This window comes from Notolabrus celidotus, chromosome 8, assembly GCF_009762535.1.
Source record: "Notolabrus celidotus isolate fNotCel1 chromosome 8, fNotCel1.pri, whole genome shotgun sequence".
Classification (NCBI taxonomy): Eukaryota; Metazoa; Chordata; class Actinopteri; order Labriformes; family Labridae; genus Notolabrus; species Notolabrus celidotus.
Window position 1 is genome coordinate 8,619,126 of NC_048279.1, and position 13,070 is coordinate 8,632,195.

At 41.2% G+C, this 13,070-nt stretch overlaps 1 protein-coding gene across 2 annotated transcripts; it reads left to right on the forward strand.

Moving 5' to 3' along the window:
* Window positions 1-8,085: 8,085 nt before the first annotated feature.
* LOC117817478 (serine/threonine-protein kinase pim-1-like) lies at window positions 8,086-11,115 on the forward strand. Of its 2 annotated transcripts, XM_034690204.1 has the most exons (9): window positions 8,086-8,539; window positions 8,684-8,778; window positions 8,894-8,941; window positions 9,129-9,344; window positions 9,442-9,619; window positions 9,742-9,918; window positions 10,015-10,250; window positions 10,344-10,580; window positions 10,674-11,115. In XM_034690204.1, exons 1-7 carry the CDS (start codon window positions 8,182-8,184, stop codon window positions 10,104-10,106), a joined length of 1,164 nt encoding a protein of 387 aa, XP_034546095.1. In that variant the 5' UTR covers window positions 8,086-8,181; the 3' UTR covers window positions 10,107-10,250; window positions 10,344-10,580; window positions 10,674-11,115. The 2 variants fall into 2 exon arrangements, with proteins under 2 accessions (XP_034546095.1, XP_034546096.1); XM_034690205.1 differs by lacking the exon at window positions 10,344-10,580.
* The last annotated feature ends 1,955 nt before the right edge of the window (window positions 11,116-13,070 follow it).

Sequence of the window (13,070 nt, forward strand, 5' to 3'; positions counted from 1 at the left end):
TGATCCTCTGATCATTATTATTATTTAATTATTTCAGTAAGGCAGCTTCCTGATTCCTTTGCAGGCTCTTTTGTTTTTTACTTAGCTCATTTTATATTTTTTGAGAAAAGAGAAAGCTGAGATGTTGCCCATCATTGTTACTTGGTTGCACTAATAAAGTGAAGTGCTGTACATCTGTGGTTGCATTATTCTATTATCAATTTGCCATCATTTTTAAGTATGTAAGAGATGATTTCATTGATAGCCATAGACTGCATGTCTTTCAATGTAGACTTCCACTGAGAGGAACATATTAGACTATTTAGGAACTAAATTAGGAACTAAATTTAGACTGTCATACCAGCTTGATCATCAATGAAAATGTCCTGGAAATGTCCTGGAAAATGATCTCTGGAAAAGAGTGGGAACCCTGAACAGGCTTACTCTATAAAGAGCTGAACAGTATTTTTATTTTCATCATCATTGCAATGGATAAACGCATCATTACAAAAAGAAAACTGACACAACACAGGGAATAATAAGCAGTTTTATAACCAAAAAACATGCTTCACAGTCAAACTGTGAAAATTTGATGGTGTGCTGGCATGATGGCATAGGAAGGAGGGAGAGCGAGGGATAGTGTTTGACAGAGTGAGGTGAAGCAGAGCAGAACTTTTGCTTGTTGAAAGTATTTTGGATTCAGACTTAGAAACACAGACTCTGTGTTAGACATAATGAACCGCAGAAAGGCAAAAACAAAGCTTTTATGGACACATGCATGCAGTATTAGTGTATCAAAAATAATAAGATGTCTTGAACACATCATCAGGACCATGAATAAAGAAAAAGAAGCCGGCTGTTTTCATGTACTTCTGTAGTTCTGCCAGGTTTTCATCCTTCAGTGGTTAAATGAGCGTCTGAGTTGAAATGGGATGCAGGGGAAGAATCTGCAGAAGGCATCAGGGAGAGAGGGTGAGCAGAGGGTGTGCTATTAATGTGTAACAAACTCAGCTGAAGCAGAAACATTTTGGGGTAAGAGGCGACCTTCAACTGAGGAACAACAAATTTGACTTTGGGGAAGGAAGACGGCAGAGAAAGAGATGTTTTTAAAGTGTGTGTGAGAGAGAGAGGAGAGAGATGTGATGCTGGCAGAGAAATACACAGAAGATAACGCTCCTCTGAGGATTTGGTAACAGGTCCCCTTTTCACTCATGTTTTTTAGCACCACACACAGACCTGTTAGCTGTGTGTTGGCTGACAGAGTGCTAGGAGCAGGAGATGGAAAAGTTTAAGGGAAACACTAAGGTTGGCCAACCAGCAAGAGTCATGCAAGGAGGTGGAGCAACAGACGTGGCTGTCAGTGATGACTACAGTGAATCTTTTGTTATTTATAGCTTTATGTTGAGTTCTGGCCGGCGACCATTTTTATCAGCACTAAACAAATAATGAATGTTTGTGCCACTGGCCCAAAGTGGTTCATGTGTTGTGTCTGAGGTGCAGCAGCCACCCTCCACCAGCTGCTGCTGTAACTCTGGTTAGTGGTTACTGTCATAATGTAATGATGATCTATTACCTGGATGTAAACAAGCTCAGATGACAGGTTTAATCTCATAGTATGACGTGGTTTGTTAGTATTTTGATCTAGAAATTGGAGATAAAGTTGTATGTTGGTTGTTTCAGGTTAACTCGACCAGCACAGGCATGAGGGCGTTAACCTGCAAGGATGACTGGAGGCTGGTGGTGCTAGTTCTGCTAACCTCAGCCACATCATCAGTGTTGCCAGATTCTCAGGGAGGAAAGTAGCTATTGGCTGTTCTAAAAGTCGCTAGAAGTTGCTAAATGACGTCATCATTTAATTTGCATAATTTGAACTGTAATGGACGCTGCAGGAGAGACGAGTAACATTGAGGGAGAAACAAAAAGAGATAAATAAATATGTTTATAACTACACTTAGGAGCCTATAACAAATCAAAGTAAAACATGACATTTTTCAACCATAACATTTTTATTGTATACAATCTTCATTAACAATCTAAATGGACCAAAAAGAGAGAGTACATGGGATCAGCCAGCGGTGTCTTCGTACATGTGTGATACCTTTGCAGTCTCAATACTGAGGGGTGAAAGCCTCCTGCTCTGAATGCAGCCGAGGAGGGACTCACATCAGCATCCACTGCTCCTTGAGAACGATACATGCTTTCACGCCAGTCTCAAAAAGTGTTCATTTAAAACCAGAAAAAGTCGCTAGATTTGTCACTAGTCGCTTTTTGAAAAAGAGTAGAGGGGTCTGAAAACTCGCAATCACAATGAGGTAACTTAAAAAATTGTGACATATGTAAACTTCTCCAATCATAGGCATCAAATGATCAGTACAATTAGACTCAGAGTGTGAGTCCCAGATGGGATGTTACATGATGCACTGTTGTTAAAAAAAAAAAAAAGCACTATTTAAGAAGCTTAAGATTAGATAACATTGGATTGAACTTTATTTGTGTTGTGCATGTCACAGGTACAAACAACACAACAGACTGCATCTAACCAGAGGTGCTTAAGCAGTAATGAAACAACATATAATACAGTATGTACAGGTATAAATGATATATACATATATAATGTATTTACATGAGGGACTTTAACTACAGGTATGTACAGGCTATGACTATGATTAAGGTTTACAGTATTCATAGATAAACAGTATGTACAGTAGTGCAATGGTGATTAGAGTATGTACATTTTACAGTGTGTACAGTATGATTAAATGTACAGGATGAAAAGTGCAGTTAATTGTGCAGTGGTGGTTTAGCACAGAGTTGGTTGGTGAGTGTGTGTGAGGGGATTGAGGATGGAGGTGTGTGTGTGTGTGTGTGTGTGCGTGTGCGTGTGTGTGAGTGGAGGGGGGCAGGGCGTCAGGGGACAAAGTTCAGCTGAGAGACAGCTGTAGGGATGAAGCTGTTCCTGAATTTGGTGGTTTTGGTCCTGAGGCTCCTGTAGCATCTACCAGAGGACAGGAGGGTAAACAGACTGTGTGCTGGATGACAGGAGTCTTTTGTGATGTTTCCAGCTCTCCTGTAGATGTTTCCTAATAGCAGGAAGTGAGGCTCTAGCAATGCGCTTGGCAGTTTTCAACACCTTCTTAACTGTCCTGTTTTAGCTGAAAACGACCACTTTCTCTCTAAATCTGTGTCCTTATTTCGTGTAAAAACTAAACATATAGAGCAAACTTATGTACTCAGGTGTTGGTCAGTTGCAGGAACATACTTTATTAAAATAAAATAAGACCGGGCAAATTAAAAATAGACCCCCGCACACTGAAATTACTTCACTTACACTTGTGTGCGAACAACGTGTTCGCCAGTCACTTCCTCAGGCTCGCCCTTCATAATCACATGGGCTTCTAATAGCTGTGATAAATACCTGTGGTCTACTGACTAATCATTTTCACCGTTCAATGTTACAACACTTATAGTGTGTCATATCAGCATGACAACTTTCTCAGCAGCTATTTTAAAACAACGTTATGTATTAATGTTTACAATAATGTACCTGCAAGTTTCACTTTAAATGCATCAGTTCATAGCAATGGTCTATTGATCCGTTTTTTGAGCACCAAATGCAACCAGAAGAAAGAAGTCTGGTTAACATGATGCGGGTTAGTTCAGGAAAACCAAGAGAAGAGATAGAAACAGTGGAGAAAAGGCAGGAGAGGAGAATACACAAAAAACATTACAAAAGGCTACAAAAGAGAAATCTACCGAATTGAAGATGGTACATGATGTCAACTTTCTACTGAGGCTCCTCCACTTGGCATTGGGGTCCCGCTCACCCCTTTTGAGGTCCCTGCTCAATATGCTTCAATTACTCATACATATTTTTAACTTTACCATACAATTATTCTTGTTACAAAACAGTAAGCTTGAAGTTCTGCAAATTCTGTTAAAGGTCTGTTTATTCAAGTGAGTGATGAGTGCCAAGTTGACTGCAAGGAGGCAGAGTGTGGAAAATGGGTTTAAGAAGAAATGCCTCTGATTCTCTGTGCCTTCAGACGCCTGACTCCTCATGAATATTTATCCTCCTGAAAACTGTTGCAAAAAGAACTGAAACAATATTATCACACATGATGAAAATGGGGAAATAGCATTAAGTCTATTAGTTTATTATAACTCTAGTTGTCATAATATAATTGATTTTAAAGAATAAATGTTTTTTGATTTAACTAATTCCTCAGTTGCAGCTTTACTTTGCCGTGGGACGAAGGGAAAAGAAAGCAGGGATAGCATGCCAGTTTGCAGGAAGGTTAGCAAGCTCAGGGGCAATTTGATTAAACCACACTGCATTATTCATCAGCAGGCAGGCCCACAGCTCAGAATGCATATGTCACGACCACTGTCATTAAAGTAGTTAAGCCTATTTGTGCAGAGATACTCAGAAACTTCCAGAGGTACTTGGTGAACCTGAGGGCATGGCATGGAAATGTTAAATCTAATCTGCCTGCTCTATCAGGGCCAAGCAGATAAGATTCCTCCACAAAACAAGCTGTGTGACCACAGTTTATTGGCTTTGTTTATTAACCTGATGACAGATATTAAATTATGTGTTAACGATTTAAGTCTATAGGGAAAGAATGAAAGGGTACTACTGTTGCTTCTCATTCCCTGTTATTTAAAAATGGCAGCTTAGTGAGTGACCCAATGCTTCATTTTTGATCAGTAACTGACGTTGAGGGATCCCTGGTTAATGCGACAGCATTTGCACTCTTCAGGAGTTTTTTTCTTCCTTTCATACAGGTCCTGTATGTGAGAAAACTACTGCTGCCTGCCAATCTAAGGACTCCCCTAAGATCCCATTCTTCCACAGTGTTGACTGGTCTGCAGTCAGATACCACCCATATAGGCAACACTTTAGGAAACTACTTCTGTGATTTTACTTCACAGGTCTAGGGGGATTCCCTCACTCCAACATAGAGCTCAGCTGGTTTTTGTGATACGCTTGCCTGTGACATCAGTCTGATTACCTGCACCTGTATGTTTAGCTTGTAGGTAGTAACTCAAACTCAAAGTGCAAACTCAGTGTAAAATGTTTATTTTGTTTGACACAAGTAGCTTTTTTGGGGGGGGTAGGGAGACGACTTTTCAACTGAGCCATATGGGAGTTTTTTTTTAATTAATTGGACCGTTCAGGAGAGCAGAGGTGTCGTTGTTTTGGTTATGGCAGCAGCAAAAAGAGTCTTCACTAGGGTGAGCAAATAGCATGCGACTGAAATTAATGAACATATTGGTTTCAAACCTTGTCACATTGCTGTTAACCCAAGTAATATTTGCAGGAACATGACAGTTTTCATCCTTTAAATTTAAGTCTAAAAAATGGCTCAATAGTGCCACCTTCCTTCCAGCAACACACGGTTCAACCTAAATGCATGAATTTTTTTTCCCTGTATCTATCAGGCCAAGACCTACAAAAAAGATTCCTAATGTCCTAGTGAAATCCCAACAGGAAGTCGGCCATCTTTTTTTTTTTTTTCAGTTTTTCGCCTCATTCGCTGGGGTACGTGTTGAAGAGATCTTGCCCTCGGCCTTTTCTTCTTCTAAAATGCCCAAAATCCCACCAAATCCAACACGCTCAAAACCCCTCCCCATAAAGGTTATTTTGAGCTAAATGCTTGGAAATTAATACGCATATTCATGGCATCAGGATGCACAAAAAAGCATACACCTATATCCGAAACTCAGGAAGAGCGCCACCTAGCTTTGAAAATTCAAAATGGCACCCAAATAAGGGTGCATACTTTTGAGATCTCGTCCTAGGGTTTTTCTATATTTCAGTCCAAACAAGGCACATTCTATAGCAGACACAGACGATTCAAAATTATTAGAGGCAATCTGTTCAGACTAAAATTGTGGGTGTGGCAGACTGTCAAATTTTGAGGTTTTCTTGGCAATCTGCCAAAAACTCGGACCATTAGCACCAACTTAGGGACACAAGTGTCCCTTAGTGCCCCCCCCTCGGAGCTCCTCCAAAACGACGCCCCCGCTCACGTGCACTAGCGCCACTGATTCTCGACCATATGATCGTGACTGATTCAAAACCGGTCCTCACTTAAACATTATCATCGTGAAAGTTAAAAACACAAACAAACATGGCTATTGTCAGTGATTGGTTGGTGTTTTATCCCGGGTTTACTCCGGCTGTAGATAGCAGTTTTTTTTGCTCTTTTTTAAGAACACATTATGTATTGATTGCAGTCGGGATATAAAGATCATTTTAACCAGTATAACAAAAAGTGTATCTAAATCTGACTACCAACCCCAGCTTTAAGAGTAGTAGTGCATTTTTATGATGGTATGGTCATTTGTCATTTTATAATCAGCTGAAGTAGAAGACTGAACTTTGTCTGTTTGCAACACATGAAACTATAGCTAGCAGCTTGATAGCTTACAATAGCAAGGCTTATAACAGGTAACGCAGGCACCACAGGATTATGCAAGCTTGTGCTTTATTTGCATTATTAGATGCATCTGGTCCCAATGCAGTTTAATGCTGCTTTGTGTGTCGTTACGAAATAACTACTAACTAAATCTTGTGAAGCAATATTGAAACAAGAGTTTCGGAGTCTGACGGCCAACTGCGGTGCACATTTGTCTGAAGCTCACCAATGAACACAATTGATCCTCTTAGCACAACATGTTTGTTGAAATGGTACAAAAACTACAGAACAGAAACTAAAAGCTGTGAGTGAAGTTGTTTGCAAAGACTTTGCAAACTCCCAGCCTTGAAATACTTTGCACGTAAAATCATTTACACGAATGAATTACATGTAAAGTCAATGTAGAGACACGAATGGACGCGAGTAGTGGTTTGGCAGCGCAAATTGGGCGACGAGAATGGCGCGTTTCACTCAAATGACACAAGTTGCGCAAATGATCCAATCCATTGCGCGACAGCAACTCAGCATGCAGATCATCCAGTTACATGTGGTGTGACATAAGGACCAGCAGAGATCATTCATCTGGAATATATGGGACACTTTGATTCTATCTCTGTGCTGCTTCCCCAAACTTTGTGACTCTACCTACTCTTTATGGGATCAGGAATAAACAGGAGTTCACTGTGAGGACAGAGTGAGGAGGATTATGTGGTAAATTGTGAAAAACTTTGTCTGTCACTTGAATCCTGCTATTGGTTGTAGTAGGAAGTTAGCTCTACCCCCTTTAGCATAACCGACTTCCCAATTCAATGTCCGTGAGCTCAACCTTGTTTGATAACAACAGACTAGTGTTGTGTGGGAACCCCCCTCCTTCTCACGAAAATGTGCGTCTTGGGCACTCGTGTACACACGATTTTGACGCACGAATTGAGTGAGTCATTCGCCTGAATAGAGCGACTAAAGAAAAAAAAATTATTGCTTATGTTCGCATCTGGTGTGAACGCGACATTACCCCCAAGATTGTTCATTAAACATGAATATGTAGTTTTGTGCTCTGAGTGTAGGCCTAATAATAAAAATGTCTTCCATATTGATTACTGAAGTGATCAGAAACCAACATTTTACCACCCTGTCAGCAGAAAGAGATGGAAACATAAACTTTATTTATGTGCTCCCCTCCTTTCTGTAATTTGATCTGATATGATGTGTGATACAGCTGTCCCTGGTGTCTCTTTTGCTATAGAACTAATAATATGTATGGGGATTTGACCAATCAGAATCAAGTACTGAACATAAAATTACCAATATTATTGGTGATTCGAAAGCAGGGTAATGTCTGGATTGTATTTACACATTAATGTAGGAAAAAAACAACCTGCCTGAAATTGCTCAATATGATGATGGGGAAAAAAAGAGATTTACATGAAGTGATACATGAACTGTCCAACTGGTTTATTTCACAGTCACAATATAAGGCAGACACATGCTAACAACATGCTAACAATCATGTTTTAAATCTCAATCAGAATAGTTGTTTTTGTTTTAGTTGCCATGACACCATGAATGTGTCCATGTTTCTGACATCACAATCCAACTCACAAAGGAGCTTTGTGATGTCACAAAGGTCTGACAGGACTGAATAAATCTTACTTGGCTATATACCAGTTTGGTATTTTCACTTATCACTTTGGCAGATAACCACAACCACAACGAAGACCACAGAGAGAACTCCTTTGGCTCTTCCCACATTACGGCGGATAACCACAACTTTTCGAGAGTCATGGCATCCAGATCGTACAAATCGAACAACACTGTTCAATGCTCAGCGAGCACAAAGAGACACTCTGAGGAGAGTCTTGAAAGACCCAGCAAGAAGAGCAGGACAAGTCCCTCAAGTCCCTCCGACAGCTGCAGTCTGAAGGCAGTTACTGAGGAGAGTACGGCCAGTTTGAAGAGGAAGTCCACTGCTGATGAGACAGAAGAGGGGCCAAGGAAGAGGAGCAGAGTGACCCCCATTCCTGCTGAAGACCACAGAGAGACCCCCTGTGGCTCTTGCCCCAATGAGGATGCTCAACCTTCAAGCAATCTTGAAGACCATGACGTTCCATTGATTAGCCCTCTCGCTAAAGCCATTAAAGGTATGTTGGCTAAGAAATTACATTTTTTCACAGTCACATTGGAAATCAGATTGATTGATTGATTGAAATGAATGAAGCTAACTGAAACATATAGAATCAATAACAGAACAAAGAATGTTAAATCAAACTGTTTTCTTTTTGTAGCTGCCTTCGATGAGAAGTATGTGGAGCAGGAACTCCTCGGGAAAGGAGGCTTCGGGGCAGTCTTTGCTGGCTACAGGAGACAGGACAATGTGCCGGTAAGTTTAATAAATGTTCCATACTGTACACATTTACTGATGTACACACACACATGCACACGTGCATCTCTACTTTGTGCATAGCAAAACCTAACCACATTTCTCTCGTCTGTAGGTTGCCATCAAGCACATTCATCTGTCATCAGTTGAGATCATCAAGGTGGTAAGATATTTGTTCTTGTTTCATTATTTAAATTTGTAAAACATAACCTGACATTTTATTATCATACAGAGCACAAGAAAACCTAAGCATATGTTCTTTTACGTAAATCTTAAAGTTGAAATGCCGTTTAAGCTTTGAATGAACAACTCTTTGCTCAATCTTTGTCCCTCTTTCTCTGTGTATAAAGCCTGGGGATTTAGGAGATCGCAAACTCCCTCTGGAGGTTGCACTGCTTCTGCAAGCAAAGCCACCAGAATCAGGACCCAGTGCAGTCGTGGGCCTGCTCAACTGGTACGTTGTGGGGCAAGAACTAATTCTTGTTCTGGAGCGACCAGTCCCCTGTATGGAACTTGGAGATTATTTTAGAACAAGACAGTTCCCTATGCCAGAGCATGAGGTGAAAGTAAGTACTTGCATACATGTGTTAAGCATTGTTTCTCTGTTTGCAGTGTCCATGAACCGTGTCATTTAACCTCTGTGCATCTCCCTGTCTGCCTCAGGTCATAGGAAAGCAGTTGGTGGACGCCCTCATAGAAATCCACTCCAGAGGCGTTTTCCACAGGGACATCAAGATGGAGAACATCCTTATTGAAACTGGCTCTGATGTCCCTCGTGTGCGCATCATAGATTTTGGATGTGGCACATTTGTAACTGAGGAGGCCTACACCTCAGGACCAGGTACCCTTTCCCTCACTGAAAATAATCCTTGTCTTAGAACTCACCAAACATAGATGCCGTCTCAGTCCTCTACATCTGACCTTCACCTCTAACCTGTGTTTCTTTGTCTGTGTGATTTGTAGGAACCCCTTTGTACAAATCCCCTGAGTGGATAATCAACAGGAGATACAAAGCTGAACCAGCCACAGTATGGCAGCTAGGTTTCTTGCTTTATACAATGGTTCATGGACATTACCCCTTTAACTACCCCCAAAAGAAAGTCTTTGGGAACCTGTATGTCAGACAGAATCTCTCCAACAGTAAGTCACTCACATCCATAAAATGAAGCACAGTTAGACCCACAGACCCAAGTACAGTGTTTGTATTTAACCATGATTCCTGTTTTGTCTATCCAGACTGCCTGAGATTTCTACAGAGCTGTTTTCTCACAGCTCCAGAGGACAGAGCTACCCTGGAGGCCCTGAAAGACCACCCTTGGCTGGTTTAACCAGGCCAACAGGGGCCCTTATTCCCCGGAGACTAATGCCACAATCCCATCATTCCCATGAAATGAAAACATTGAAAAAGACCTTTAACTACCCCAAAAATAAAGTCTTTGGGAACCTGTATGTCAGCAAGAGTCTCTCCAACAGTAAGTCACTCACATCCATAAAATGAAGCACAGTGAGACCCACATTAAGTACAGTGTTTGTATTTAACCATGATTCCTGTTTTGTCTATCCAGACTGCCGGAGATTTCTACAGAGCTGTATTCTCAGGGCCCCGAAAGGACAGAGCTACCTTGGAGGCCCTGAAGGACCACCCTTAGCTGGTTTAAGCAGGACAACAGGGGTTCCTCTTAACCAAAGACTAATGCTACCATCCCATCGTCCCCATGCAATGAAAACATTGAAAAAGACCTTTAACTACACAAATGAGAAAGTCTTTGGGAACCTGTATGTCAGCAAGAGTCTCTCCAACAGTAAGTCACTCACATCCATAAAATGAAGCACAGTGAGACCCACATTAAGTACAGTGTTTGTATTTAATCATGATTCCTGTTTTGTCTATCCAGACTGCCTGAGATTTCTACAGAGCTGTATTCTCAAGACCCCAGAGGACAGACCTACCCTGGAGACCCTGAAGGACCACCCCTGGCTGGTTTAACCAGGACAACAGTGGTTCCTCTTACCCAAAGACTAATGCCACCATCCCATCGTCCCCATGAAATGAAAAAAATGAAAAAGACTTTGTCCTTAAGACTACAACAGCTCATAAAAACACCCAGCTGTCCGTGGCGAGGGGATCTCTATTTGAATTGCCTCCCCAAAGGTTTCTTCTGTTTTCAGGAGTTTTTCCTTGGAGGAGCTTGTTGATAGGTCCCGAGTTATTATATACATGTGATAACAAAGAAAGTCCGTCTTTGTAGTCCAGATCCAGAGTCTTTTTGGATGGACTGAAAACTGAAAAAATACATGCCAAAAAAATAAATGAATAAATATATGTTTGACAAAACAGATGATATGAAGCTTGTGTCATAATGTCAAAAAATGTGTTTCATGTATCCAAGGTTCAAGGTTCACTTTATTGTCATTCAATAACATTTAAAAACATGTAGGATGGGGCGCTGGTGGCCTAACGGTCTAAGCACCCTACATACAGAGGCCACAGTCCTCGTCGCAGGGGTCGCCAGTCGACCATTTCCTGCACTTCCCCCGCTCTCTACTCCCCACATTTCCTGTCTCTCTTCAGCTGTCCTGTCAAATAAACGCAAAAAGGCCAAAAAAAAAACAAAAAAACATGAAGGAACGAAACACATAACCCAGGTCCAGCAGCATACAGAAAATATAAAAACGAGTTTAAAACCAGTGAGAAAGTGGATTAATGTGTCACAGTTACATCCTACATCATGTATTACTTTTCTTGACTATTTACATGGGCTGTCTATAAATACATACTATTTTTTTTCATTGTTCAGAGAGTTCGTTGAGCACAAAGACTCAAAAGTGCACTTAATTGATATTGCTGAAGTGTCCAGTAGGGTGTAGCCAAGCAGCAACCTCCGGCAGCGAGAATTGAAGCCAATGCAGAAGTGTTACAAGCTGCAGTTCTTTGAGTGTCCACTTGAGGCTGGCTCCAGAAGTACCGGAAACCACATAAACACCAATTCAAAAGAGCTAGGGTCTCATATATAAGCATTGCTTAAGCACAAAACGGGGCCTGAAACTGGCATACACCAGATTTCACGCCAAGTTTTTGATTTATAAAAACAAACTTGACGAGAAAATGTGCCCACCCGTAAGCAAACTCTGACCCGTGTGTATGCTCGTTTTAGAGGCAGGGGAAATTTGCGACGCAGGTGGTGAGAGGGAGAACTGAAGTCATATTATATTTTAATTGCTTTCACACATTTTCATTTAATTGAATAACAACATATTAACAGACCCAGATAAGCTGCCATTAAAAGGTAAAAGCATGTCTTAAAGTTCATCAAATATTTAATCAGCTTTGTCTCACCGTCACATTTCTCCAAAGTGTAGAGAAACAAAACGGACCGTGTCCTTACGTGATCGACGGGAGGTAAAAGCAAAAGTAACATCAAAAGACGTAAAACAACCGCGGACCGAAGAGACAGTAATTTTTTCAATGTTTCTAAGTCAGAGTCACTACGTGTAATTATACTTTTAATTAAGACTACTGTACGACGCACACAGAGACACGGTGACGGCACCACACACACTCTCATCACAACTTCATCACCTCCACGTGCTCCCATCTTAATGAGAAAAGTGAGGAACTAAAGCCATGAATGGCTCTCACAGTTATTATCATACATATCCTCGCAATCAGTCAAAGCGCAGGCCAAGCTGTCCACGAGAAAACCAACATTTATATTCACGGATCAAACCTCTGTCAGATAAGATCAGAGAGAGGAGATCACTGAAGGACGTGAGCTCTCTGTAATGTGAAATAAATAGTGTGTGTCCTGTAAACATAAAACACTGCAACGAGACCATTTGTAATGATGAGTGATGGATGCTCTGGCACTGCTGACGGATACATGACTGCTGCAGCAACGTGGAGTCACTCGATATTTTACTTTTTATTGTGGCCCTCCTCCTGTAAGAAACAAACAATGAGTGCTTTCTGACCTCAGCTCCATTCACAAGGACCACAATTTTTGTGTCAGAAACTTTATTTTCTCAGTCTTCCTCTCTGTTGTTGCCATGATTCACCGTGAGAACCTTTGATCTTCCCGCTCATCAGTATGCATCGTCATTCATAAAGTGCTTTGCATTGACCGTATATGGTTGCATGTGGGCGTGAAAAGGAACAGAGGACTGAATCCAAAAAAGGAGCACAGATTGAGACAGGAGAGAAAGCCTGCTCATCCAAGTCCCTACTGCAGAAAAGAAAGAGGGATGATGCACATGATGCCACCCACCATGGAGGTCCCGAGGAGGGTCCTCCT